Raw genomic sequence first — 26429 nt, forward strand, 5'->3', positions numbered from 1 at the left:
GGTGGTGAGGGATTGGAATGCCCTGCCTGCTGCAGTTGTAAATGCGCCTAGTTTGGGGGCGTTTAAGAGATCCGTGGATAGGTTTATGGACGAAAAGGGATTGGTTTAGGTTAGAGGGTCATTGTTTTTTAACTGGTCGGCGCAACATCGTGGGCCGAAGGGCCTGTTCTGCGCTGTAATGTTCTATGTTCTATGTTCTATGGGTGGCTGGGGATATTCAGGTTTGGGGGTAATCGGGTGTAGCTGTGTGGTCAGGGGGGTTAGTTAGGTGGCAGTCAGGTCTGGCTGGAGGGGGGAGCGGCTAGGAGGGCGGTGGTCAGGTTGTCCGGGAGTTGTTGAGGGTTAGTGTGTGTGATTGGTGGGGAGGGGGGAGTCAGCTCTTTAGTTATCCAGGAGTTAGAATAGGTTTTAACCTGTCTACCATTTCCTAGTAACTACCTCGTTAATTACTGTGGATCTAACCAAAGTCTTTAATTACCTCGAGGTCGGAGAAATTCACAGAGAGTCAATCATAGAATCATAAAACCCTACAGTGCAGGAAGAGGCCCTTCGGCCCATCGAGTCTGCACCGACCACAATCCCACCCAGGCCCTACCCCCCTATCCCTTCATATTTACCCACTAATCCCTCTAACCTACACGTCCCTGGACACTAAGGGGCAACTTTAACATGGCCAATCAACCTAACCCGCATATCTTTGGACTGTGGGAGGAAACCGGAGCACCCGGAGGAAACCCACGCAGCCACGAGGAGAATGTGCAAACTCCACACAGGCAGTGACCCGAGCCAGGAATCGAACCCAGGCCCCTGGAGCTGTGAAGCAGCAGCGCTAACCACTGTGCTACCGTGCCGGGAAGCAGAGGAAATTGTCCATCGGATGTTGCAACTTCATGGGTAATTTCTACATTGGTCAAGGTGCCAGGACTTCTACAGGGTCCTGGCGCACGTTTCCAACGTCTGCCCTCATGTGGTCTGAAGATTGGAAGGTTTGGGCCACCAGGTTTGACGCTTTTGAGGTTGGCCCTAGAATAAAAATCATTGCCTTCAGAAACCCAATCAGTTGATTAAATGGCCTTGTGGGAAGGGGATTGGTCATCCTTACCCAGCCTGGCATACACGTGACTCCAGTCCATCTTTGTGTGGTTGACTCTTATTGCCAGATCAAGATGGGTGATTAATTCACTGGGGCCAGTGCTGTCCAAACTCCAAACACCCTCAGCACAAAATGTGAAAGTAAAAACAGTAAAACAGGGAAATAAGAATACTGGTCTGAGCTGATTCTTCCTCCTGGGGTGCGTTATTGCAAATCTTTTCTATTCCAGTCCATACAAGGCGTGAGACCACCTTCCCTTTGACATGAGCAGTCTGGACTAAAGATTTTTTTTTAATATAAATGGTTAATGCAAAAGAAAAACAAGGATGTAATTTTGTTCAGTTTGAAGGGTTTTACTTGTTCCTGGAATGGTTATGGAATCTGGGAATTCTATTCCCCAATTACATCCTGAAAAACAGGAATTAGTTATATCAACAAAAGGCAAAATGCTGGAAGATTCTGTTGATTAGTTTGTGAACATTCCTTTCTCCTGACAAACCGCACAGTTTCTGTAAGAAAACAATCACTGTTTCAGATAGATATGATTCAAGCTGCATCGTGAGATTCAGATTTTTGATTTTGGAAAAGCCAATTGCAAAGAAAAACATCATCTGTTTTCTGTTTCAAGGCTGGTTTGGTGATGTTGTAACTGTACAAGGAATGTATCTAGCTTGTGTTGTTTGCACTGATGTCAAATCCAGGTACTCCCAAATCTTAAGATCAAAGTAAAATACAACAGGTGCTGGAAGCTGGACTAGTGAGCTTGGTGAAAAGTCTGACAACACCAGGTTTAAGACCAACCGATTTATTTGATAGTAGACTCACAAGCTTTCGAGGTTTCCCTCTTCGTCAGGTGAATGGAGAGCTCTGGCCTCAGACAGAGCATATAACAGCACAAACAGTTTACGGATTACTGATTAGAATGCAAATCTTTACAACTAACCTGCTATTCAAGTCTTAAAGTGGTTGACAGTGTGAGCGGAAGGAGCATTAAGCCCAGGTTAAAGAGATGTGTATTGTCTCCAGACAGTACAGTAAGTGAGGTTTTGCAAACCCAGGCAAGTCACGGGGGTTACATGACTTACATGATTAGTTTGTGAACATTCCTTTCTTCTGACAAACCCCACAGTTTCTGTAAGAAAACAATCACTGTTTCGGATAGAAACGATTCATGCGCAGGTTTAAGGTGCGAGGGGCAAGGTTTAAAGGAGATGTATGTTTTTTACACAGGGGGTGCCTGGAACTCTTGCTGGAGGAGGTAGTGGAAGCTGATATGGCTTATAAGGGGCATCTTGACAAATAAATGAATGAATAGGAGGGGAATCGAGGGATATGGTCCCCAAAAGGGAGGTAGTAAGTAGTTTTTCTTTCCTTTTTTCTCGTTTTCTCTCTCTTGGCATTATAGTTGTAGATGTAAGTTAACTTTAGGATTAAGATTAGTCCAAAGATGTGTGGGTTAGGGTGATTGGCCATGGTAAAATTGCCCCTTAGTGTCCTGGGATGTGTAGGTTAGAGGAATTAGTGGGTAAAGATGTAGGGATGTAGGGATAGGGCCTGGGTGGGATTGTGGTCAGTGCAGACTCGATGGGCCGAAGGGCCTGTTTCTGCACTGTAGGGTTTCTACGTTCATGCAGGAGATCCCAGACCCGTGTCATGCTCCTCCTGTGCGATGTGGGAACTCAGTGACCCTTCCGATGAGCCTGGCTCCTTCATGCGCAGGGAAGTGCGTCCAACCGCAGCTCCTGTTCGACCGCTTTACACTCTGGAGCTGTGGACGGATTTCCTTTGGAGCATCCGCGAAGCTGAGGAAGGCATTCAGTGAGTAGGTCACACTGCAGATGGACATTACTGAGGAAGGTGGGGAATGGGTGACCACCAGACAGAGGAAGAGTAGCAAGGCAAGTGCAGGGCTCCCTTGCGGTCATCTCCCTCCAAATCAGACATACCGTTTTGGATACTGTTGGGGGAGATGGCTCACCAGGGGGAAAGTGGCAGCAGGCAGGTTCATGGCAGGCTCTACTGCACAGGAGCGCAGGATAAAGAGTGGCAGAGCTATAGTGATAGGGGACTCAGTCCTGCGGATACAAACGACACTCCAGGATGGCATGTTGCCTTCCTGGTGCAAGGGTCAAGGATGTCTCGGAGAAGCTGCGGGGCATTCTGGAGGGGGAGGGCGAACAGCCAGCTGTTGTGGTGCATTTGACACCAATGAAAAATGGGATGAGGTCCAACAAGCTGTATTTAGGGAGTTAAAGCAAAAAGTAGGACCTCTAAGATAGTAATGTCAGGATTGCTCCCAGTGCCACGTGCTGGTAAGAGTGGGAATGTTGGGATAACTAAGATGAATACGTGGCTTGAGGGATGGTGCAAGAGGAGGATTCAAATGCCTGGGATATTGGAACTAGTTCGGGGGGAGCTGGGACCAGTACAATTCGGACAGTCCACACCTGGGCAGGACTGGAACCAATGTCCTCGGAGGAATGTTTGCGAGTGCTGTTGGAGCTAATGTGGCAGGGGGATGGGAACCGATGAAAATCAGAGGGAAGTGAAGTGAGGACGGAAACAAGAGGCCAGTAAGGAGGCAAATGGAAGGCAGAGAAACCAGAGACAAAAATCAGAAAGGACCACAGTACGGAGACTGTGGAGAACTCAGTGAATGGGTCGAGTAAGACTAAGAGGAATAAAACACAGGGAGAGTGTACAAAACATGACAGGATAGATGGTCTGAGAAAACAGAGCATAGAGCAAGGGGAGTCTATATTAAACTGCATTTTATTTATTTGTCACAAGTAAGGTTTACATTAACACTGCAATGAAGTTACTGTGAAATTCCTCTAGTCACCACACTCCGGCGCCAGTTCGGGCCAATGCATATCTTTCATGCGGGAGGAAATCGGAGCACCCAGAGGAAACCCATGCATTGATTTCAATGCAAGAGGCCTGACGGGCAAAACAGATGAAGTCAGAGCATGGATGGTTACATGGGACTGGGATATTATAGCTATTACTGAAACATGGCTAAGGGAGGGACAGGACTGGCAGCTCAATGTTCCAGGGTACAGATGCATTAGGAAAGATAGAACAGGAGGTGACAGAGGAGGGGGAGTTGTGGTTCTGATTAGGGAAAACATCACAGCAGTACTGAGAGGGGATATATCCGAGGGTTCGGCCCGAGTCGATATTGGGTAGAACTGAGAAATAAGAAGGGGAGAGATCATTTTGATAGGATTGTACTCCAGGTCCCAAATAGTCAGCGGGAAATTGAGGAACAAATATGTAAGGAGATAACAGATAGCTCCAAGAAAAACAGCGTGATAATAGTAGGGGATTCTGACTTTCCCAGCATTGACTGGGACAGCCATAGTATTAGAGGGTTGGATGGAGGGAAATTTGTTGAGTGTATTCAGGAGGAATTTCTCATTCAGTGTGTGGATGGCCCGACTAGAGAGGGGGCAAAACTTGACCTCCTCTTGGGAAATAAGGAAGGGCAGGTGACAGACGTGTTAGTGAGGGGTCACTTTGGGGCCAGTGACCATAATTCTGTTAGTTTTAAGATAGTTATGGGGAACGATAGGTCTGGCCCAAATGTTAAGATTCTAAATTGGGGCAAGGCCAATTTTGATGGTATCAGGCAGGAACTGCCAAAGGTTAATTGGGGGAGTCTGTGGGAAGACGAAGAGATGGCTGATAAAGAGGAGACTTTTAAAAGTGTGTTAAGCAGCGTTCAGGGTAAACACATTCCTTTTAGAGTGAAGGGCAAGGCTGGTAGAAGTAGGGAATCCTGGATAACTCAGGATATTGAGGGCCTGGTCAAGAAGGAGAAGAAGGTGGCATATGACATGCATAGGGAGCTGGGATCAAGTGAATCCCTTGAAAAGTATTGAAGAGTATAGAGGTTGTGCGAGTAGAGTTAAGAGAGGAATCAGGAGGGCAAAAGGGGGACATGAAATTTTTTTGGCAGATAAGGCAAGGGAGAATCTAAAGAGCTTCTACAAATACATAAAGGGCAAAAGAGTAACAAAAGAGTAACATCCTTCCTCAGATAGGGAGACCAAAACTGCACACAATACTCTCGGTGTGACCTCACCAAGGCCCCTGTATAATTGCAACAACACATCCCTGCTCCTGTACTCCAAACCTCTTGCAATAAAGGCCAACATACCATTTGCCTTCTTTACCCATCTGCTGCACCGGCATACTTACCTTCAGTGACTGGTACACAAGGACACCCAGATCCCTCTGCACACTCCCCTTTCCCACTGTACAGCCACTCAGGTAGTAATCTGCCACCTTGTTTTTGCTTCCAAAGTGAATAACCTCACATTTATCCAAGTTATATGCATCTGCCGTTGATTTGCCCACTCACCCAGCTCGTCTAGAACATTCTGAAGGATCTCTGTATCCTTGTCACAGTTCACCCTCCCACCCATCTGCAAACATTGAGATGTTACATTTTGTTCCCTCATCCAAGTCATTAATATATATTGTGACTGGCTGGGATCAAATTGGGGCAGGATCAGCTCAATTAATGGTAGGGCGTTGGGGAGAGTTACAGAACAAAGAGATCTAGGGGTACAGGGTCATAGCTCTTTGAAAGTGGAGTCACAGGTGGACAGAGTGGTGAAGAAGGCATTCAGCATGCTTAATTTCATCGGTCAGAACATTGAATACAGGAGTTGGGACGTCTTGTTGAAGTTGTATAAGATATTGGTAAGTCCACACTTGGAATACTGTGTATAGTTCTGGTCACTCTATTATGGAAAGAATATTATTAAACTAGAAGGAGTGCAGAAGGGATTTACTAAGATGCTGCCGGGACTTGATGGTTTGAGTTATAGGGAGAGGTTGGATAAACTGGGACTTTTTTCCCTGGAGCGCAGAAGGCTGAGGGGGTGATGTTATAGAGGTCTATAAAATAATGAGGGGCATCGATCAGCTAGATAGTCAATATCTTTTCCCAAAGGTAGGGGAGTCTAAAACTAGAGGGCATAGGTTTAAGCTGAGAGAGGGAGAGATACAAAAGTGTCCAGAGGGGCAATGTTTTCACACAGAGGGTGGTGATTGTCTGGAACAATTTGCCAGAGATAGTAGTAGAGGTGGGTACAGTTTTGTTTTTTAAAAAGTATTTCGACATTTACATGGGTAAGATGGGTATAGAGGGATATGGGCCAAATACGGGCAATTGGGAATAGCTTAGTGGTAAAAACTGGGCAGCATGGACAAGTTGGGCTGAAGGTCTGTTTCCATGCTGTAAACCTCTATGACTCTACAAATAGAAAATGTTGGAAAATCTCAGCAGGTCTGACAGTATCTGTGGAGAGAGAATGGAGCCAATGTTTCGAGTCTGGGTGACCCTTTGTAGACTTGAAACATTCACTGAGATTTTCTGGCATTTTCTGTTTTTGTTTCAGGCTCCCAAATCTTGTTCAGCGATTATAGATTTAATAACAAGACAGGTATTGTTGAATCTAATGCAATTCGACTTTCCATATCAAACGACAATAATTGAATGAAAACTGCCCAACATTTTACATAAACAATGGAAATCTTACAGCACCGATCACAATGGATATTATTTTGTGGCTCACATTTTTATTCATTCCTGCTTATTTCCAAAAATGAATGATTTCGGCTTTTACTGAGCCTCTGGGTAGGTAGCAAGGGGACGGCGTAGTGGCAGAATGGTTAGCACTGCTGCCTCACACACTGCCTTGCCTTCCACAGAATCAGAGAGCGTGAGGGGCCAGCAACGGAAACGTCCACTGTCCTCAGGCGGGAATTTCTGGTCTTGCTTGAGTGAGGCTGTAAAATCCCACCCGCAGCGTCAGGGAGCCGGGTTCAATTCCAGGCTCGGGTGACTGTCTGTATGGAGTTTGCACGTTCTGAACATAGATCATAGAACCCTCCAGTGCAGAAAGAGGCCCTTCGGCCCATCGAGTCTTCACCGGCCACAATCCCACCCGGGCCCTATCCTATCAAACATCTGCTTACGTATGTGTGGGTTTCCTCTGGGTTCTCCAGTTTCTCCCGCAGTGCAAAGATGCGCGGTTTAGGTGGATTGCCCATGCTAAATTGTCCTTAAATGCCAGGGGGATTAGCAGGGTAATTAGATGGGGTTACGGGGGTAGGGCTGGTCAGAAGCTCACCTCGAGGTAGAAAGTCTTCTTTGAGATGTCACTTTTTTGTTTTCTCTGTATGGTGCGCAAGAAGCGGGCGGCACGGTGGCACAGTGGTTAGCACAGCTGCTTCACAGCTCCAGGGTCCTGGGTTTGAATCCCAGCTCGGGTCACTGTCTGTGTGAAGTTTGCACATTCTCCCTGTGTCTGTATGGGTTTCTTCCAGGTACCCCGGTTTCCTCCCACAGTCCAAAGATGTGCGGGTTAGGTTGATTGGCCATGCTAAGAAATTGCCCCTTAGTGTCCAGGGATGTGTAGGTTAGAGGGATTAGTGGGTATAATATGTAGGGATATGGGGGTAGGATCTGGGTGGGATTGTGTTTAGTGCACATTTGAAGGGCCTCTTTCTGCACTGTATGATTCTATGAAACAACACTTTTCACTGTATGCTAATACATGTGACAATAATAAATCAAATCAAAACATACTAAAATGGTCTTGTTGGCAATATTTCCTCAGTATACAAAACATAAACAGGACTTTGTTTCCCAAGGAAGTGATTTGCATCTGTTTATGGAAAACTAGAGATTAATCTCATGCGAGCTTCTAGTAACTTCCACACAGAGACAAATCGCCTGAGCATGGTGAGCCGCAACTTAAATAAGCAACGTTAATCTGTTGCCTATTTTCAGCAATTTGTGAGCACTGACTGAGGACAAGTGGCTTCATCAGTCTCTGAATATTGTAATCTACGGTTTATAGTGGGGATCAGGGCAAAGCTTTCTCATCTCTGTATCCTCTTTACAAAGGGGTAAGTGTTATGATTCTGATAATTGTCTTCATTGCAATGGACTTGTGTAGTTTTAAAGAGTGATTAAAAAGTGTTGAACTTGGGCAAGATTTGAAGAGATTCAGTACATGCTAAGGCACAAATAAAACCGTGTACCCTCATCTAGTTACAATTCCGTTATATAGTCACGGAGATTCATTTCTCCTTCTGGATAACGTGAATGATTTGGGGCGGCACGGTAGCACAGTGGTTAGCACTGCTGCTTCACGGCTCCAGGGACCTGGGTTTGATTCCTGGCTCGGGTCACTGTCTGTGTAGAGTTTGCACATTCTCCTCATGTCTGTGTGGGTTTCCTCCGGGTGCTCTGGTTTCCTCCCACAGTCCAAAGATGTGCGGGATAGGTTTGATTGGCCATGCTAAAATTGCCCCTTAGTGTACTAGGATGCGTAGGTTAAAGGGATTAGTGGGTAAAATGTATAGGGGTAGGGCCTGGGTGGGATTGTGGTTGGTGAAGACTCGATGGGCTGAAGGGCCTCTTTCTGCACTGTAGGGTTCTATGATTTGCTCATTTCAGAATGCATAAGTGAGTTGGAATTAAACTTTGGATTTATAATGAAATCCCCCAATGTAATGTCATGGATTGAATATGTGACAGATTCTCTGGAGTTATCTAGATCCCCGTGGAGAGTAAACACCAGCACAGTGTGTGTGGTCTGGTCTAGGTTTGAACTTTATTTATGAGTGTCACAAATAGACTTATATTAATACTGCAATGAAGTTACTGTGAAAATCCACTAGTCACCACACTCCGGGGCGTGTTTGTGTACACTGAAGGATGGTCAATACACCTAATCACCACGTCTTTCGGACTATGGGAGGAAACCGGAGCACCCGGAGGAAACCCATGCAGGCACTGGGAGAATGTGCAAACTCCATACAGACAGTGATCCAAGCCGGGAATCGAACCCGGATACCTGGAGCTGTGAGGCTGCAGTGCTAATCGCTGTGCCACCTCAGGCTGCCTTCATCACAATTCTATTTAATTGTTACAGGGTGAGTTGGTTGAGTAATGGATTCTCTGCACTCTTATGATTGCATATGTGATAGAGCTTAACTGAGATCATTCAACTCAATTTCTGTAGGATCCTTACACACAATCCCTCCACACTATGATTTACACACTGTGCTACTCCATCCCTCCACACTCGTGCACTGACACACTGCACCCCCCCACTCACCCCACACTCGTGCACTAACACACTGCACCCCCCCACTCACCCCACACTCGTGCACTAACACAATGCACCCCCCAACTCACCCCACACTCGTGCACTGACACACTGCACCCCCCCACTCACCCCACACTCGTGCACTAACACACTGCACCCCCCCACTCACCCCACACTCGTGCACTAACACACTGCACCCCCCAACTCACCCCACACTCGTGCACTAACACACTGCACCCCCCCACTCATCCCACACTCGTGCACTAACACACTGCACCCCCCCCACTCACCCCACACTCGTGCACTAACACACTGCACCCCCCCACTCACCCCACACTCGTGCACTGACACACTGCACCCCCCCACTCACCCCACACTCGTGCACTAACACACTGCACCCCCCCACTCACCCCACACTCGTGCACTGACACACTGCACCCCCCAACTCATCCCACACTCGTGCACTAACACACTGCACCCCCCAACTCATCCCACACTCGTGCACTGACACACTGCACCCCCCAACTCACCCCACACTCGTGCACTAACACACTGCACCCCCCCACTCACCCCACACTCGTGCACTAACACACTGCACCCCCCCCACTCACCTCACACTCGTGCACTGACACACTGCACCCCCCCCACTCACCTCACACTCGTGCACTGACACACTGCACCCCCCCCCCCACTCACCCCACACTCGTGCACTAACACACTGCACCCCCCCACACACCCCACACTCGTGCACTAACACACTGCACCCCCCCCCACTCACCCCACACTCGTGCACTAACACACTGCACCCCCCCACTCACCCCACACTCGTGCACTAACACACTGCAACCCCCACTCACCCCACACTCGTGCACTAACACACTGCACCCCCCCCACTCACCCCACACTCGTGCACTAACACACTGCACCCCCCCCACTCACCCCACACTCGTGCACTAACACACTGCACCCCCCCACTCACCCCACACTCGTGCACTGACACACTGCACCCCCCCACTCACCCCACACTCGTGCACTAACACACTGTGCCAGTCAGATGTAAATACTGGAGTTCTGATGTCTAGAATGCTGCTTTATTTCTGACGTGATCTCAACATGTTAATGAGATATGTCTGTTTCTGTACATTCCGATGCATCCTTTTGCGTTAATCTATTTCCGACTTGCTTTAGTCTAATTTTCAGTTCACCGGTATCCAATATGAACCCGAAACTGGTTCGACTCCTCGGTGCTCTGATGTTGCTGTTTAGTATCATTGACACAGCAGAAGGGCAGGCCATTGTGGATGGTAAGTTTTCTCTTGATATCTGCTGAAAAGCTCTAACCAAATTTAGGCGTCATGGGTGAGGAAAATGACAAACACTTCCCACCATTCCTGTCCTTGCTACAACATAAAGAAACAGGCAGAGCTGTCAATGCAGGTCGGAGTGTGGAATGGATGGTAATGGATTCACATTTTGCTTCACACCACAGGGGTCATAGGTTGAGGATAAGGAGTAATCCTTTTAGAACTGAGGTGCGGAGAAATTTCATCACCCAGAGCGTGGTGAATGTCTGGAGTTCACTCCCACCGAATGTGCAAAACATTGTCTGATTTCGAGAAGAAATTAGTCGTAGCTCCAAGGGGTAGAGGGGACAGGGGAGAATGAGGATATTGAATTTGATGGTCAGTCATGATCAAGGTTAGTGTAGGATCTGGCTTGAAGGGCCAAATGGTCTCCTGCTTCTAGGTTCTACGTTGTAAAATACTTCAAGCAATAGCAGCATGACATCATTAGAAGGGAAGTATGTCTTATCCAGTTTTAGTGTTACTTTTGCTTTACAGCAGAGCACACACGCACACATACCTTCTATATTTGTACAAATATTCTTCTGTCCCTCGTGTAAATAAATGAACCCATAACGTGTTTACACAATCCCATATGAGGGGTCGGTGTCTTGGTATCATTGTAAAAACATAACATGCCGGATTTGTTCTCTGTGTGGCTCGCCAGCTGTACACCCTGAGACCTGCCGTTAGTTACTGATGTGAATGGGTAATTTAATACGGGTTGTGGGGGAATGAGTGGGAATTATCAGGTGTAAAGGCCTGATAATGATATTTAGATATCTGGAGATCCCGATGTTCAACATCGGGGTTCCTGTCATTGGCAGGGGGATGGGGAAATCCCGCTGGCGTAAATCACATTTTGGGACTCCCTTGGGATTTCCCACTCCCGCTGCCAATCCCGTCCCTCAACAACGGGAGCGTAAACTCCCCCCACGGGGAGTGGGAATACCGGCTAACCTTTCCATCTCTTACCTATCCTTTCTTTATCCTTCCATGGAATGTGGCAAGGCCGGTATCTGTTGCTCATCCCTTGTTGCCCATGAACTGAATAGCTTACTAGGCGATATCAGAAGGTAGTAAAACAACAGCCACATTGCTGTGAGTCTGGCATTACATGTAGGCAGATTTCCTTCCCTAAAGGTGAATCAGCTGAGTTTTTAACGACAAATTCACAATGGTTTCATGGTCACCATCACTCAGAGCAGCGTACAATCCACATTTATTTATTGACGTCGATTCCACCAGCTGCCTTGGTGGGATTTGAACGCACGTCGCCATCTCATTAGCCCGAGCCTCCTGGGCATCACCACTGTCTCCCAGTGTCCCCAAAACGGCCTCAGTATCACACCATGAAATGACTAAGCCAACCGGAGCGATGGAGACATTCCAAACCATTGAAATAACATCAATCCCATTGTAGCTGGAGTGTTTTCTCTTTGTGTTCCAGGTGTTAACACGCAGTACGGTCAGATTGGGACGAACGTCACACTCATGTGTAAAAACACAACGAACCGAGTAGTCGAATGGAGGCTAAATGACTCCAAAATCATCGGGACCAAGGACAAGGAGCTAACTGGAACCAGCCTCACCCTTTTCAACGTCGATGCATCCCAGAAAGGGCGATACAGCTGTCACAGCCTGGAGTCAGGCAACGCTTACAGCTCAGTCTTGCTGCTGTTAGGCTGTAGGTTTAAAACTAATTCAGTTCATTACATTGGCATCCAATTCCATTTGGTGGCAGAGGTCCCCAGACTGTGAAAGCCTCAGCAACTTACAGTCACTTTGACACTCTCCAGGAGAGCTGGCCAAATGGATTAGTGTCTTGGCTTAATCCCATCCAATTTCACTGTGACCTGGCTGTAATTTTAGCTGAAGTTCCCAAGTAGGGATGTAGAGGTAGCCAGGCTCCACCAGTACCTTCCAGAAGACCCTCTTCATCCTGGGCTGGCTGTAGATCCAGGGTTCAAACCCAGCACTGCCAGGACTGCAGAGCTTCTAGGCAATCAGATCGGCCAGAATGCTCTGAGGTGGGGCTTGCTCCTCAAATAGGAGTCGGGGGAGGGTGGGGAACCTCCATCCTGAGCCAATTAATGCCCTGGAGAATGTAAAATGTCTGAGGGCAGCGGGTTGGAGTCGATCCTTGTCAAAAGTGGGGAGACACATGTGAGTGGGGTGAATCCTGTGGCTGTGGAGGTGGGGGGGGGTAGGGTAATTGCGGGGTCAAGAGCCGGATGGGGAGACAAGGGAGGGGGGGGTGGCAGACTCCTTTGGGTGGGCGCAGTCGGGGGTCGGTGAGTTCCATGGGAAGGGGAGGGGTTTGGGGACATTGGTGAGTCAGTGACACAGTGGTTAGCACTGGTGCCTCGCAGCGCCAGTGACCTGAGTTCAATTCGGGCCTCGGGTCACTGGATGGAGTTTGCACATTCTCCCCATGTCTGCATGGGTTTCCTCCGGGTGCTCTGGTTTCCACCCACTCCAAAGATGTCCTTGTTAGGTTGATTGGCCATACTAAATTGTCCCTTAGTGTCAGGGGAATTAGCAGAGTGAATATGAGGGGTTACGGGGATAGGGCCTGGCTGGGATTGTGTCGGTGCAGACTCGATGGGCCAAATGGTCTCCTTCTGCACTGGGGATTCTGTGAGCCCCACAAGTGTTGTGTCTGGGTCTGTACCATAGTTACCGAGGTAACTATTGGTGTAACCCAATTGGAACCATCTGAAATTTGTGATGAGGTCACAGTTTGGGATGGTTCTCAGAGATGGGCAGTTGTCCAGGGAAAGATTGTGATTCTGGGCAGTTGCCATGTAAACCGTACCTTTGGACTGCTGAAGGGGATTCCCCAGAACATCGCTGGGGTAACCCCTCCAGTATGATGCTGGGGAGCTTGGAAGCCATGTCCAGTATGTCATAATCGAGACATAAACGTTACCAATGACCCAGAGTTTCAGGAACATGAATAATTGAATGCTAACCTTGGGAATGGGGAAAAATTCCCATCGCTTCAATTCTGCACTGAATTGGAGATCAGTAGTGGGGGATTCACTCTGCTGCCTGGGAGATTGTGAGATAGGTACTGGGTAGCATCGCTGATATTTCACGGTGTGAGAAGTGGAGATTTAGGAAAGGAGTTATGTGAAAGTAATGGGCGGCATGGTAGCACAGTGGTTAGCACTGCTGCTTCACAGCTCCAGGGTCCTGGGTTCGATTCCTGGCTCGGGCCACTGTCTGTGTGGAGTTTGCACATTCTCCTCGTGTCTGTGTGGGTTTCCTCTGGGTGTTCCGGTTTCCTCCCACAGTCCAAAGATGTGCAGGTTAGGTTGATTGGCCGTGCTAAAATTAGTGTCCTGAGATGCGTAGGTTAGAGGGATTAATGGGTAAATGTGTAGGGATATGGGAGTAGGGCCTGGGTGCAATTGTGGTCGGTGCAGACTCGATGGGCTGAAGGGCCTCTTTCTGTACTGTAGGGTTTCTATGACTTTTAATACACATGGAGGGAAAACCTTAACCTAACTGATGGGTTTGATAGGAGGTCTGGCTTTGCACTCCACATAATCTATCTCTTACTGGGCAAGTGGTAAAACCGGGATGGCACCCACTCCAGTGGGGTTTCTGCCTGGCACATTAGGTAACATAACCCCTCTCCTTGCCCATATTCCCCTACCCACCCCACTTAGCCCAGCATTTGCCAGTCCTGAATTACAGGGAACAGGGACTGGGAAGTGACTTGCTACTCTGTATGGAACCATAGAAAATTACAGCTCAGAAACAGGCCTTTTGGCCCTTCTTGTCTGTGCCCAACCATTTTTTTGCCTAGTCCCACTGACCTGCACTTGGACCATATCCCTCCACACCCCTCTCATCCTTGAACCCGTCCAAGTTTTTCTTAAATGTTAAAAGTGACCCCGCATTTACCACTTTATCCAGCAGATCATTCCACACTCCCACCGCTCTCTGCGTGAAGAATCCCCCCTAATATTCCCTTTAAACTTTTCCCCTTTCACCCTTAACCCATGTCCTCTGGTTTTTTTTCTCCCCTAGCCTCAGTGGAAAAAGCCTGCTTGCATTCACTCTATCGATACCCATCAAAATCTTATACACCTCTATCAAATCTCCCCTCATCCTTCTACACTCCAGGGAATAAAGTCCTAACCTATTCAATCTCTCTCTGTAACTCAGCTTCTCAAGTCCCGGCAACATCCTTGTGAACCTTCTCTGCACTTGTTCAACCTTATTTACATCCTTCCTGTAACTAGGTGACCAAAACTGTACACAATACTCTAAATTCAGCCTCACCAATGCCTTATATAAGGAGTGAAGCAATTATCCACTGTCACTTCCCAATTACAGATCCACCGGGCAAGCCTCAGGTTACTTGTTGGTCAGCGAGGTATCCACAGAGTGCTGTCTGCTCCTGGAAACTGGAGAACCAAACCTACCTTCCCACACGGATCAACGTCACTTACAGGTAAGGGAATTCCAGTGGATGTGTAGAGGGCATGGAGTGACAGATTCAAAATGATAAAACATTGATGTAAATAAACTAAGTCTAACCACCGTCTCCAGCTCCATGGTTGGCATCTCCAAGGGCTGACGAACCCCCTCGGGGCCTCCCACCCGTGTGCCAGCCAGGAGAGAGCCATACATGCACGGTTTGGATTGGTTTTATGTTGGCGATCTGAACCGCTGTGAGCGCAGGGTTCAGTTCCCGTTCCTGCTGAGGTAACCTCAGGGCCTGACTCCACCTTGCCCCACTCTTCGCAAAAAGATCCACCACTGGACCCGCCTCGGACAGAGAATGGAATATAATTAATCTTACATTGTCCAGAAAAATGAATCTCAGATATTAGTGATCCTGTACAGTATGGCCAGAGGGTAAACATTTAAATAATTGAAAAATCATTAAGGATAATTATTAGAAAGAGTATTTCACTCTAAGTATTTGGAGCGAGATGAATTGTGAGTAGGATGGGATGTTGCACTGAATGAGTTGGGGTACAGCAAGGTTTCTGACTCTTGACAAGGTTCAGTTCCACTTCCTGGTGCCACTCTGCCCCTTTAGAAGGGTTTGGCTCTGCTGGGCAGAGGGGAAATTTGAGCTCAGTGCCCATTCATTGAGCTGCTGAGGCAGCAAACCCATGTAATCATTTGGAGATGTCCTATCCACCCTTGGCAGAGTCTCTTTGAGCTGCCATCAGATGAAGACAGTGAGAAGTCTCACAACGCCAGGTTAAAGTCTGACCAGTTTATTTGCTAGTAAACTGGTTGGACTTTTAACCTGGTGTTGTGAGACTTCTTACTGTGTTAAGAACATAAGAAATAGGAGCAGGAGGAGGCCATCTAGCCCTTCGAGCCTGCCCCGCCATTCAATAAGATCATGGCTGATCTGAAGTGGATCAGTTCCACTTTCCCGCTTTCTCCCCATAACCCTTAATTCCCCTGTCTATCAGAAACCTATCTACCCGTGACTTAAATATATTTAGTGAGGCAGCCTCCACCACTTCAACGGGCAGAGAATTCCAGAGATTCACCACCCTTTGAGTGAAGAAGTTCCTCCTCAACTCTGATCTAAACGGCCCCCCCCCCCCTTATCTTGAGGCTGTGCCCTCTAGTCCGACTGTCCTTTCTGAGCAGGAAGAATCTCTCTACCTCTACCCTATCCATCCCCTTCAATATCTTATACGTCTCTATAAGATCCCCCCTCATCCTTCTAAACTCCAACGAGTACAGACCCAGTCTATTCAGCCTCTCTTCATAGTCCAACCCCCTCATCTCCGGTATCAGCCTAGTGAACCTCCTCTGCACTCCCTCCAAGGCCAATATATCCTTCCGCAAGTGCGGCGACCAAAACTGCACACAGTACTCCAGCTGCGGCCTCACCAGTGCCCTGTACAGTTGCAGCAAGACCTCCCTACTTTTATATTCTATCCCCCTCTCTATAAAGGCCAGCATCCCATTTGCCTTCTTGATCACCTGCTGCACCTGCAGACTGGGTTTTTGCGACTCATGCACAAGGACCCCCAGGTCCCTCTGCACCGTAGCACGCTGCAGCTTTTCGCCCTTTAAATAGTAATCCCTCCTACTATTATTCCTGCCAAAGTGGATAACCTCACACTTGCTAACATTGTACTCCATCTGCCAGGTCCTCGCCCACTGGCTCAGCCTATCCAGATCCCTCTGCAGACTTTCCACACCCTCCGCACAATTTGCTTTTCCACTTATCTTTGTCTCATCAGCAAATTTTTACCCCAGTCCAAGTGTTTACCCCAGTCCAACGCTGGCATCTCCACATCAGATGAGGAGGCAGGGAGGGGCACATTTTGCCACCAGGACCCTGTGCTGGAGTGCTGAGTAAATAGCCTCCCTGTAATACATGGCAGGAGGGCTGGGGAGCAATGGGCACAGCTACCGACTGGGCTCCCAGGGAGAACCATTAGCAATGCTAAATTAAGGGGTAGTGTTTTGGTATTTCTGACTATATTGATGGTAACCCTTGTGTATTTTTGGAAGTCATGGGATTGAAGGTGCTGAACGCTGCTCCAGCGAAGAGACACTGCAGGGCAACTGCACAATCAAGGACATCAAACTCTATTCAAATATCCCTTACACATTGAAGGTGACAGCAACAAACCCACTGGGAGTCAGATCCACCATTAACCAATTTATTGTGGAGGAGATAAGTAAGTGACACTATTGATTCATTCCAGAGTTAAACAGGCATGTGTGTGTGTGTGTGTGTGTGTGTGTGCGTGTGTGTGCGTGTGTGTGTGTGTGGTGTAACTCAATCTATTTTCCCATTTGTATTCCAACCCATGACCGATCCGTGACCTCTGGGCGGGATTTTCCAGCCGCGCTCACCCCAAATCCTGCCCAAAGTCAACAGACCTTCCCATTGTCCGTCCCCTCCCCCCTTCCAACCACCCCCCCTCCGTCCCCCCCAAGTCCATTACGATTCCCATGGGGGGCGGAGTGGGAAAATTCCCCCCTTCTGTCTTGGAATGAGCTATGCGACCTTGATAATCAACACATTTATGCAAAAATCCCCCTGGTTCAGCCCAGCCAAAGGGTGATAAGAACATAAGAAATAGGAGCAGGAGTCGGCCGTCTAGCCCTTCGAGCCTGCCCCGCCATTCAATAAGATCATGGCTGATCTGAAGTGGATCAGTTCCACTTTCCCGCTTTCTCCCCATAATTTCTTTGTCTATCAGAAACCTATCTACCCGTGACTTAAATATATTCAGCGAGGCAGCCTCCACCACTTCAACGGGCAGAGAATTCCAGAGATTCACCACCCTTTGAGTGAAGAAGTTCCTCCTCAACTCCGTTCTAAACTGCTCCCCCCCCCTTATTTTGAGGCTGTGCCCTCTAGTTCTGGTTTCCTTTCTAAGCGGAAAGAGTCTCTCTACCTCTACCCTATCCATCCCCTTCATTATCTTGTCATTCTGTATCTTACAAGATAATGGATCTGTGGGATTCATTGCCACGAGGGCCAGCTTATTGAGTGTATTTAAGACAGAGGTAGATAGGTTCTTGATTGGTGAGGGGATCAAAGGTTACGGGGAAAAGGCAGGAGAATGGGGTTGAGAAACTTATCAGCCATGATTGAATGGCGGAGCAGAATCAATGGGCCAAATGGCTTAATTCTGTTCCTGTGTCTTATAGAACACAGAACATAGAACATAGAACATTACAGCGCAGTACAGGCCCTTTGGCCCTCAATGTTGCGCCGACCAGTGGAACCAATCTAATGACCCTCTAACCTAAACTATTCCAATGTTATCCATATGCCTATCCACTGACCGTTTGAACGCCCTTAAAGTTGGCGAGTCCACAACTGCCACAGGCAGGGCATTCCACACCCTTCCGGGGTCAGAACACACTGCACCTATTTATTAGGCTGAGCAGGCAATATGAAGAGTGGGGTACACATGCTCATCACACACCAGGAGAAGACTTACACTTGTATTTGAGAACCAGGAGAACTCCTCAATGTTTCATTAGACCTGTGGAGTGAGATTGTGAAATCAAAATCGTCACAGAATCCCCACAGTGCAGAAAGAGGCCATTCGGTCCATCGAGTCTCCACCAACAATAAGCGTAGACAAGGGACGTGGGTGAAAGAAGGGACTCACGATGTTGATATGGCGGCGCAGGCTCATTGGGCCGAAGGGCCTGTTTCCTGTGCTGTGTTGTTCTTTGTTCTTTGACAACAATTGCACCAGGGCCCTACCCCCCCATAACCCCATGCACTTACCTGAGCTAGTCCCCCTGATACTAAGGGGAAATTTAGCACGGCCAATCCACCTAACCCACCGACCTTTGAACCGAGGAAGGAAACCAGAGCATCCGGAGGAAACCCACGCAGACACGGGGAGAACGTGCAAACTCCACACAGACAGTGACCCCCAAGCTGGGAGTGGAACCTGTGTTCCTGGCATTGTGAGGCAGCAGTGCCAACCACTGTGCCACCGTGCTGCCTTTCTGAGACTTAGTGGCATTATACCTGCATTGGTAACTGATTGGGCCTGTCAAAGGCAGGGGTAATGTAGGCAATGGATGGATCGGGCATTTGAAACGATTGAACAGATTTATAACACAGCGAGTCGCACAGTAAACCTGCATCTCTCTGTCCTCCCATAATCAGACTCTCTGCCGGGATGGCCTTCAATGCCATCCTGAATTTTATTATTAGTTTCATTCTTTCAAAGGATGGGGGCATCGCTGTCTCGGCCAATATTAATTGCCCATCCCTAATTGTCCTTGAGAAGGTGGTGATGAGCTGCCTTAAGAACATAAGAAATAGGAGCAGGAGTAGGCCATCTAGCCCTTCGAGCCTGCCCCGCCATTCAATAAGACCATGGCTGATCTGAAGTGGATCAGTTCCACTTTCCCGCTTTCTCCCCATAACCCTTAATTCCCCTGTCTATCAGAAACCTATCTACCCGTGACTTAAATATATTCCACGAGGTAGCCTCCACCACTTCAACTGCTGCAGTCCTTGTGATGTAGGTAAACCCACAGTGCTGTAAGGAAGGGGGTTCCAGGCTTTTGACCCAGTGAAGGAACAGTGATATATTTCCAAGTCAGGATGGTGTGTAGCTTGGAGGGGAACTCATTCTCCTGCTGCCCATTATCCTGTAGGTTTGGAAGATACTATTGAAAGAGCCTTGGTGAGTTCCTGCACTGCATCTTGTAGATGGTACACACGGCTGCTACTGTACTTCAGTGGTGGGGGAGAGGGAATGTTGATGGGTGGTGGATGGGATGCTAATCAAGCAGACTACTTTGTCCTGGATGGTGTCGAGCTTCTTGAGTGTTGTTGGAGCTGCACCCACCCAGACAAGTGGAGATTATTCCATCGCACACCTGACTTGTGCCTTGTAGATGGTGAATAGGCTTTGGGGAGTCCGGAAGTGAATTACACGCACAGAATTCCAAACGTCTGAACTGCTCCTGTATCCACAGTATTTATGTGGCTAGCCCCATTCAGTTTCTGGTCAATGGTAACTCCCAAGATGTTGATAATGGGAGATATTAAGGTAATGTCAGGGGGAGATAAGTGGATTCTTTCTTATTAGAGGTGACCATTGCTTGGAACTTGTGAGGCACAAATATTACTTGCCAGTTATCAGTCCAAGCTGGGATATTGTCCAGGTCTTGTTGCATTTGGACATGGACTGTTTCAGCTTTTTTTTGGGGGGTGCTGGAGAACGGGTCTAAAAGTCGGATCTGAAACACCCCCAGTTTCAAGTCCGCCCAGCATTTAGAATCAGAATGGTAAAGTAGGACTCTATGACTGTCAGATTGTTTCCCGACTAAGCCTGTGCGATACCTCTCCCAATTTTATCACAAACCCCAGATAGTTATAAAGAGCAATTTGCGGGTTTGACAGGATTGCTCTTGTTGTTTCTGATTCCTGGGTCAATGCTCAGTGATCGTCCCAGTTCCGTTCCTTTCAGTATGTTTTGTACTGGTGTTGATGTAACTGAGTGACTTGCTGAGACATTTCAGAGGGTGTTAAAGAGTCAACCACACTGCTTTGGGTCTGGAGTCAAATATACACCCCTCCAGGTGTGGACAGCAGAGTGCCTTCCCTGAAGGACATTAATGATCTGGATGGGCTTTTACAACAATTAACAATGGTTTGATAGTCGCTACAAAACTCCAAATCTATTAACTGAATTTTAATTCCACCAATTGCCATGGTTGGATTTGAACCCATGTCCCCAGAAGCATTAGCCCTGGAGCCTTGGATTATTAGTCCCTTGACGTTAGTGATATGCCGCCGCCTCCCACTGTGTGTTCCTTCATCATACGAATCTCCTAATGGGCTCACAACATAGACCACACATTGCTTACATTGCTGGACGTGCTATTGTGCCAGGCTAGTGGTCTCTTTAATTGTTAAAAGTTGATATTACTGACAGTTATGATCCGGCAGAGGGTAATTACCACGCAGATCAAATCACAAAGGGAAACTTGGCAAACTATCACAACCCTTTTTTTTGTATTTAACCACGAGAAGTTACAGTAACACTTTTGGGGATTTTTAAGTATTACTTTAAAACACTCATTAGCTCCTTACCCAAAAGAAAACACACAAGATAATATTTGCAGAGGTGATATTAGTCTTATAGAACATCCCCTTGATAAAACGCCCTACTTAGCTAGACTCCTTTTGGCAATAGTTTGTTTTGTTTAACTTTAAAAACTCAGGTAATGTTACCATGAGACAAATCCACAGCAGAAGACATTCTGTCTCACTCCCACTCTGCTGTGGAGATTCATGCAACTTTAAAACAATGCCCTACTTCCTGAAAAACAGACACTTTTCTGGGGTTGAACATAGAACATAGAACACTACAGGACAAACAGGCCCTTCGGCCCACAAGTTGCGCTGATCATATCCCTACCTACCAGGTCTATCTATAACCCTCAATCCCATTAAATCCCATGTACTCATCCAGAAGACTCTTAAAAGACCCCGGCGAGTTCGCCTCTACCATCACCGACAGCAGCTGATTCCACTCACTCACCACCCTCTGAGTGAAAAACTTACTTCTGACATCTCCTCTGTACCTGCTCCCCAGCACCTTAAACCTGTGTCCTCTCGTAGCGACCATTTCAGCCCTGGGAAAAAGCCTCTGAGAATCCACCCTCTCTATACCTCTCAACATCTTGTACACCTCTATCAGGTCGCCTCTCAACCTTCGTCTCTCCAGGGAGAAAAGACCGAGCTCCCTCAACCTATCTGGAAGGTTGCTCACTTTCTTCACAGTTCTTTTTCCCAGCACAGAGTGGCACCTTGGGAGGTCTTACCCGGCCACACCCAACATAGCCCTCACATCTCTCCTTAAGCAATCTTCTTCCTCTTTCATTTTGCCTTTATCCTTCTTAAAACTGACCTTTCTCAGAGTATAAAAATCTTTTATGTTCTCCCTGCTGCCCCACATTCAGGTGTAAATAAAATTTGCCTTATTTATGTATGACTTTTTGCAAGTTGTCAATCTTTCAAATTTCTGTTTGAAATTTAACAACTGAACACAGCAAACCATCATTATCTCCTAATGCAAATTTCTACCCATGGCTTATTGAGAATCATAGAATCTGTACATTACAGAAGGAGGCCATTCAACCCATCAACATTGCACTGACAGCAATCCCACGCTATTGCCCTAACCTCACATATTTACCCTGCTAATCCCCCGAAACTTGGGGCAATTTAGCATACCCAATCAACCTAACCCATACATCTTTGGATTTTGGGAGGAAACCCACACAGACACAAGGAGAACATGCAAACAGATAATGAGCTAAGCTGGGAATCAAACCCAGGTCCCTGGTGCTGTGAGGCAGCAGTACTAACCAGTGTACCACCGTGTCCTTATAGAAGATTCAATTTAATCACATTTGCATCAAGTGTATGCCTTTAACAGCATCCTCACCTCCCAGACAAACTGACTTCACTTTAATTAAATGAGTGACTCACGCACGCATACAGCCACAAACCTGCTTCACAGCATAACACAATAAAACGCCTCAAATATTAAAAACAACACCCTCTTTCTTATAGTCAAACCAGATCCGCCGATTGATGTCAATGTTTCTCCAATCCCCAACCAACCAAAGAAGTTACTGTTACAGTGGAAACCTCCCGCCTCCTGGCCGGATCTCACCTTCTTTTTGTTGAAGTACAGAATAAAGTACTGGCTGGAGGGATCAGCCAGATACAGAATGGTAAGGACAGCTTTGTCTCTTATTGTTGGAGGGGTAAGTGGAGCTACACCAGGATTTACACCAGAACCAAAGGCTTCCGACTGTGAGAAAAGACCTATCAGAGCAAGGGGGCTTTTTGTTCTCAGAAGAGTAGTCTGGGGGGGTGGGGGCGGGGGAATGGGGGGGGGGCTGAGGGTGGGGTGGGGGTGGGGGGGTGAGGTTGGTGGGGGTTGGAGGGTGGGGGGGGGGTGGGAGTGGAGTGGTGATGTTGGTGGGGGCTGGGATGAGGGGGTGAGGTTGGTGGGGTGGAGGGGTGAGGTTGGTGGGGGTTGGGGGCTGGAGGGGTGGGGGGTGGGAGGGGAGGGGTGGGGGGGTGAGGTTGGTGGGGGGTGGGAGTGGAGGGGTGGGGGGGTGAGGTTGGTGGGGGGGTTGGGGGCTGGGGGGGTGAGGTTGGTGGGGGGGGGGTTGGGGGCTGGGTGGGGTTGGGGGGTGGAGGAGTGGGAGGGTGAGGTTGGTGAGGGGGTTGGGGGCTGGGGGGGTGAGGTTGGTGGGGGGGTTGGGGGCTGGGGGGGTGAGGTTGGTGAGGGTGAGGGGGTGAGGTGGGTGGGGGGTGGGGGGTGGGGGTTGGGGGGTGGAGGGGTGGGGGGTGAGGTTGGTGGGGGGAGTTGGGGGCTGGGGGGGTGAGGTTGGTGGGGGGGGGGTTGGGGGCTGGGTGGGGTTGGGGGGTGGAGGAGTGGGAGGGTGAGGTTGGTGAGGGGGTTGGTGGCTGGGGGGGTGAGGTTGGTGGGGGGGTTGGGGGCTGGGGGGGTGAGGTTGGTGGGGGGGTTGGGGGCTGGGGGGGTGAGGTTGGTGGGGGGGTTGGGGGCTGGGGGGGTGAGGTTGGTGAGGGTGAGGGGGTGAGGTGGGTGGGGGGTGGGGGTTGGGGGGTGGAGGGGTGGGGGGTGAGGTTGGTGGGGGGAGTTGGGGGCTGGGGGGGGTGAGGTTGGTGGGGGGGGTTGGGGGCTGGGGGGGTGAGGTTGGTGGGGGGGTTGGGGGCTGGGGGGGTGAGGTTGGTGAGGGTGAGGGGGTGAGGTGGGTGGGGGGTGGGGGTTGGGGGGTGGAGGGGTGGGGGGTGAGGTTGGTGGGGGGGGCTGGGGGGGTGAGGTTGGTGGGGGGGGGGGTTGGGGGCTGGGGGGGTGAGGTTGGTGGGGGGGGGTTGGGGGCTGGGGGGGTGAGGTTGGTGGGGGGGGGGTGGGGGCTGGTGGGGTGAGGTTGGTGGGGTGAGGTTGGTGGGGGGGGGTGGGGGGCTGGGTGGGGTTGTCCTGATGGAGGCATTTACAACGACACAACAATTAACATATTCAAAGAGAAAATGCTTCCACTTTAGTGGGGTTTAAAATTACAGACCATAAATATAAATAAATGAATTCAGTAAGGAAATGAGGAGATGCTCCTTTATCCCGAGAATAGTGAGGAATGTGGAACCATAGAAAATGGTTGAAACAAATAACACAAAAAGATAAGGGAAAGTTAGGTAGTTACTTGGGGGAGAAAGGTACAGAAGGTACATTGATACAATGAGAAGGAGATGGAAGGGGGCTCTTGTGGAGCACGGAGACTAATGTTCAATGGTTGGGCTGAACGACCAGAAGACATAGGAGCAGAATTGGGCCATTCGGCCCATTGAGTCTGCTCCGCCATTCAATCATGGCTGATATTTTTCTCATCCCCATTCTCCTGCCTTTTCCCCATAACCCCTGATCCCCTTATTAATCAAGAACCTATCTATCTCTGTCTCAAAGACACTCAATGACCTGGCCTCCTCTGCGGCAAAGAGTTCCACAGATTCACCACTCTCTGGCTGAAGAAATTCCTCCTCATCTTTGTTTTAAAGGATTGTCCCTTTAGCCTGAAGTTATACCTTCAGGTTCTAATTTTTCCTAGTAAGAAGCCTCACAACACCAGATTAAAGGCCAACAGGTTTATTTGATAATAAACGTCACAAGCTTTTGGAATACTGTTCCTTCATCAGGTGGGTGGGGAGATCTGATCAGAAACACTCTCCACTCACCTGACAAAGGAACAGCGTTCTGAGAGCTTGTGGCGTTTATTATCAAGTAAACCTGTTGGACTTTAACCTGGTGTTGTGAGACTGCTTACTATGTTTACCCCAGTCCGACATTGGCACCTCCACATCTAGTTTTTCCTACCAGTGGAAACATCCTCCCCATGTCCACTCTATCTAGCCTAAAATTTCCACAAATGCGCATAGGATATTGGCCTGGGTTGGTTGGCCATGCTAAGAAATTGCTCCTAATATCTAGGAATGCTTAGGTTAGAGGGATTAGTGGGTGTAATATGGGGGTGGGGCCTCTTTCTGTACTGTAGGTTTCTATGATTCTATGATATTACTTTTATCAGAGTTTAAAAATAAAGTTTGAGGAATGAGTCATTTGACCAGTTCCAAACTACAATCGATGCTATCATGGATTCTAGCTGACCCTTTCATTAACAATGCCCAAGAGCATGTTCTCTCGCAGGGTATATCGTCCTTGTTCTTCTCTCATCCACATTAAAAACCTTTGCTCTATTTTTTACTGCAATGGGAGGGGTCTAACTCAACAGAACCCTGATTTTACAGGTATGCCAATACAAACCTAGCTCCCCCCATTTCTAGTATCTCATGACTGTATGAGCCTGTATCCCTAATTCAGCCTCCATTGTTGTAATTAAAAGAAAAAGCGTTCTTTTCTTTGGTAAACTAAACCTCATTAAGCCTTCTGCAAAATAAACACCTCCAGGGCTTAAATGAGGAATTATCCTGCTTTCCAGCATCTGCTGAATTTCTACCAGACAAACTGAGTGCTTGTAGAAAAACACTGAATCTTAAAGCAGTCCCTCTCAAACATAAAATAAATCAAAAACACAGTATTGTCACAAATGAAGTAAATATGCTAGTCTAAAATTTACGTGTCCAGTTTGGAAAACACATTTCTCCATTTTGACGGTTTCCTTTAGGCTTTGGATAACTTGACTTCTTCTTTCTTTTCTGCACCCCCCCCACCCCCAGATCGAGAACATTGACCGAACCAGCTACACCCTGAGTGGGCTACGATCCAGAGCTTTATACTTTGTGCAAGTGGCAGCAGAGGATTTTATTGACAACGGTGTACCCAGTGACTGGAGTCCGCCCGTCTCTGCACGACTGTGGTCCAACTGAGCTTAAAGTGCCCGCGCGCCATCCTCCCTGAAATCGAAGCTGCTTCTGCTAACATTACGCTTATATCCATAAACTAATTCCATTGAAGGAGCAGGAATGTAGAGGGAGGGTTGACTAAAACGCCATTACCAAACAACAGCGCAAAAAATGTGTCGGGAAATTGGGGTTGAATGCTTAGTTTGAATTTAGTTTACACACACCCAAACCCAATATGGTTTTATGTTGAATTCTGGGACCCAAGCTTATCTCATAACCTTGGTCTTAGAATCATGCTCACAGTTCACAAGGGCCAATGAACATGTGGCCTTAAGGTGCTGATGTAAGATGTAATGATTACTGGTATGGAACTATCCAATCCCCTCACAATTAGAGTTATCAGCTCCATTCTCAATTCACAGGAACCATAAGTATTAACACAATCAGCTTTGTGTATTATATCAGCA

The 26429-nt window shown here is 48.1% G+C and overlaps 1 protein-coding gene across 1 annotated transcript; it reads left to right on the forward strand.

Moving 5' to 3' along the window:
- Window positions 1–10444: 10444 nt before the first annotated feature.
- Window positions 10445–25986, forward strand: ebi3 (Epstein-Barr virus induced 3). The gene is made up of 6 exons (XM_080213133.1): window positions 10445–10532; window positions 12022–12258; window positions 14922–15039; window positions 17082–17251; window positions 22645–22808; window positions 25837–25986. Exons 1-6 carry the CDS (start codon window positions 10445–10447, stop codon window positions 25984–25986), a joined length of 927 nt encoding a protein of 308 aa, XP_080069259.1.
- The last annotated feature ends 443 nt before the right edge of the window (window positions 25987–26429 follow it).

This window comes from Carcharhinus amblyrhynchos, chromosome 26 (genome assembly GCF_965287045.1).
Source record: "Carcharhinus amblyrhynchos chromosome 26, sCarAmb.v2.hapA, whole genome shotgun sequence".
Classification (NCBI taxonomy): domain Eukaryota; kingdom Metazoa; phylum Chordata; class Chondrichthyes; order Carcharhiniformes; family Carcharhinidae; genus Carcharhinus; species Carcharhinus amblyrhynchos.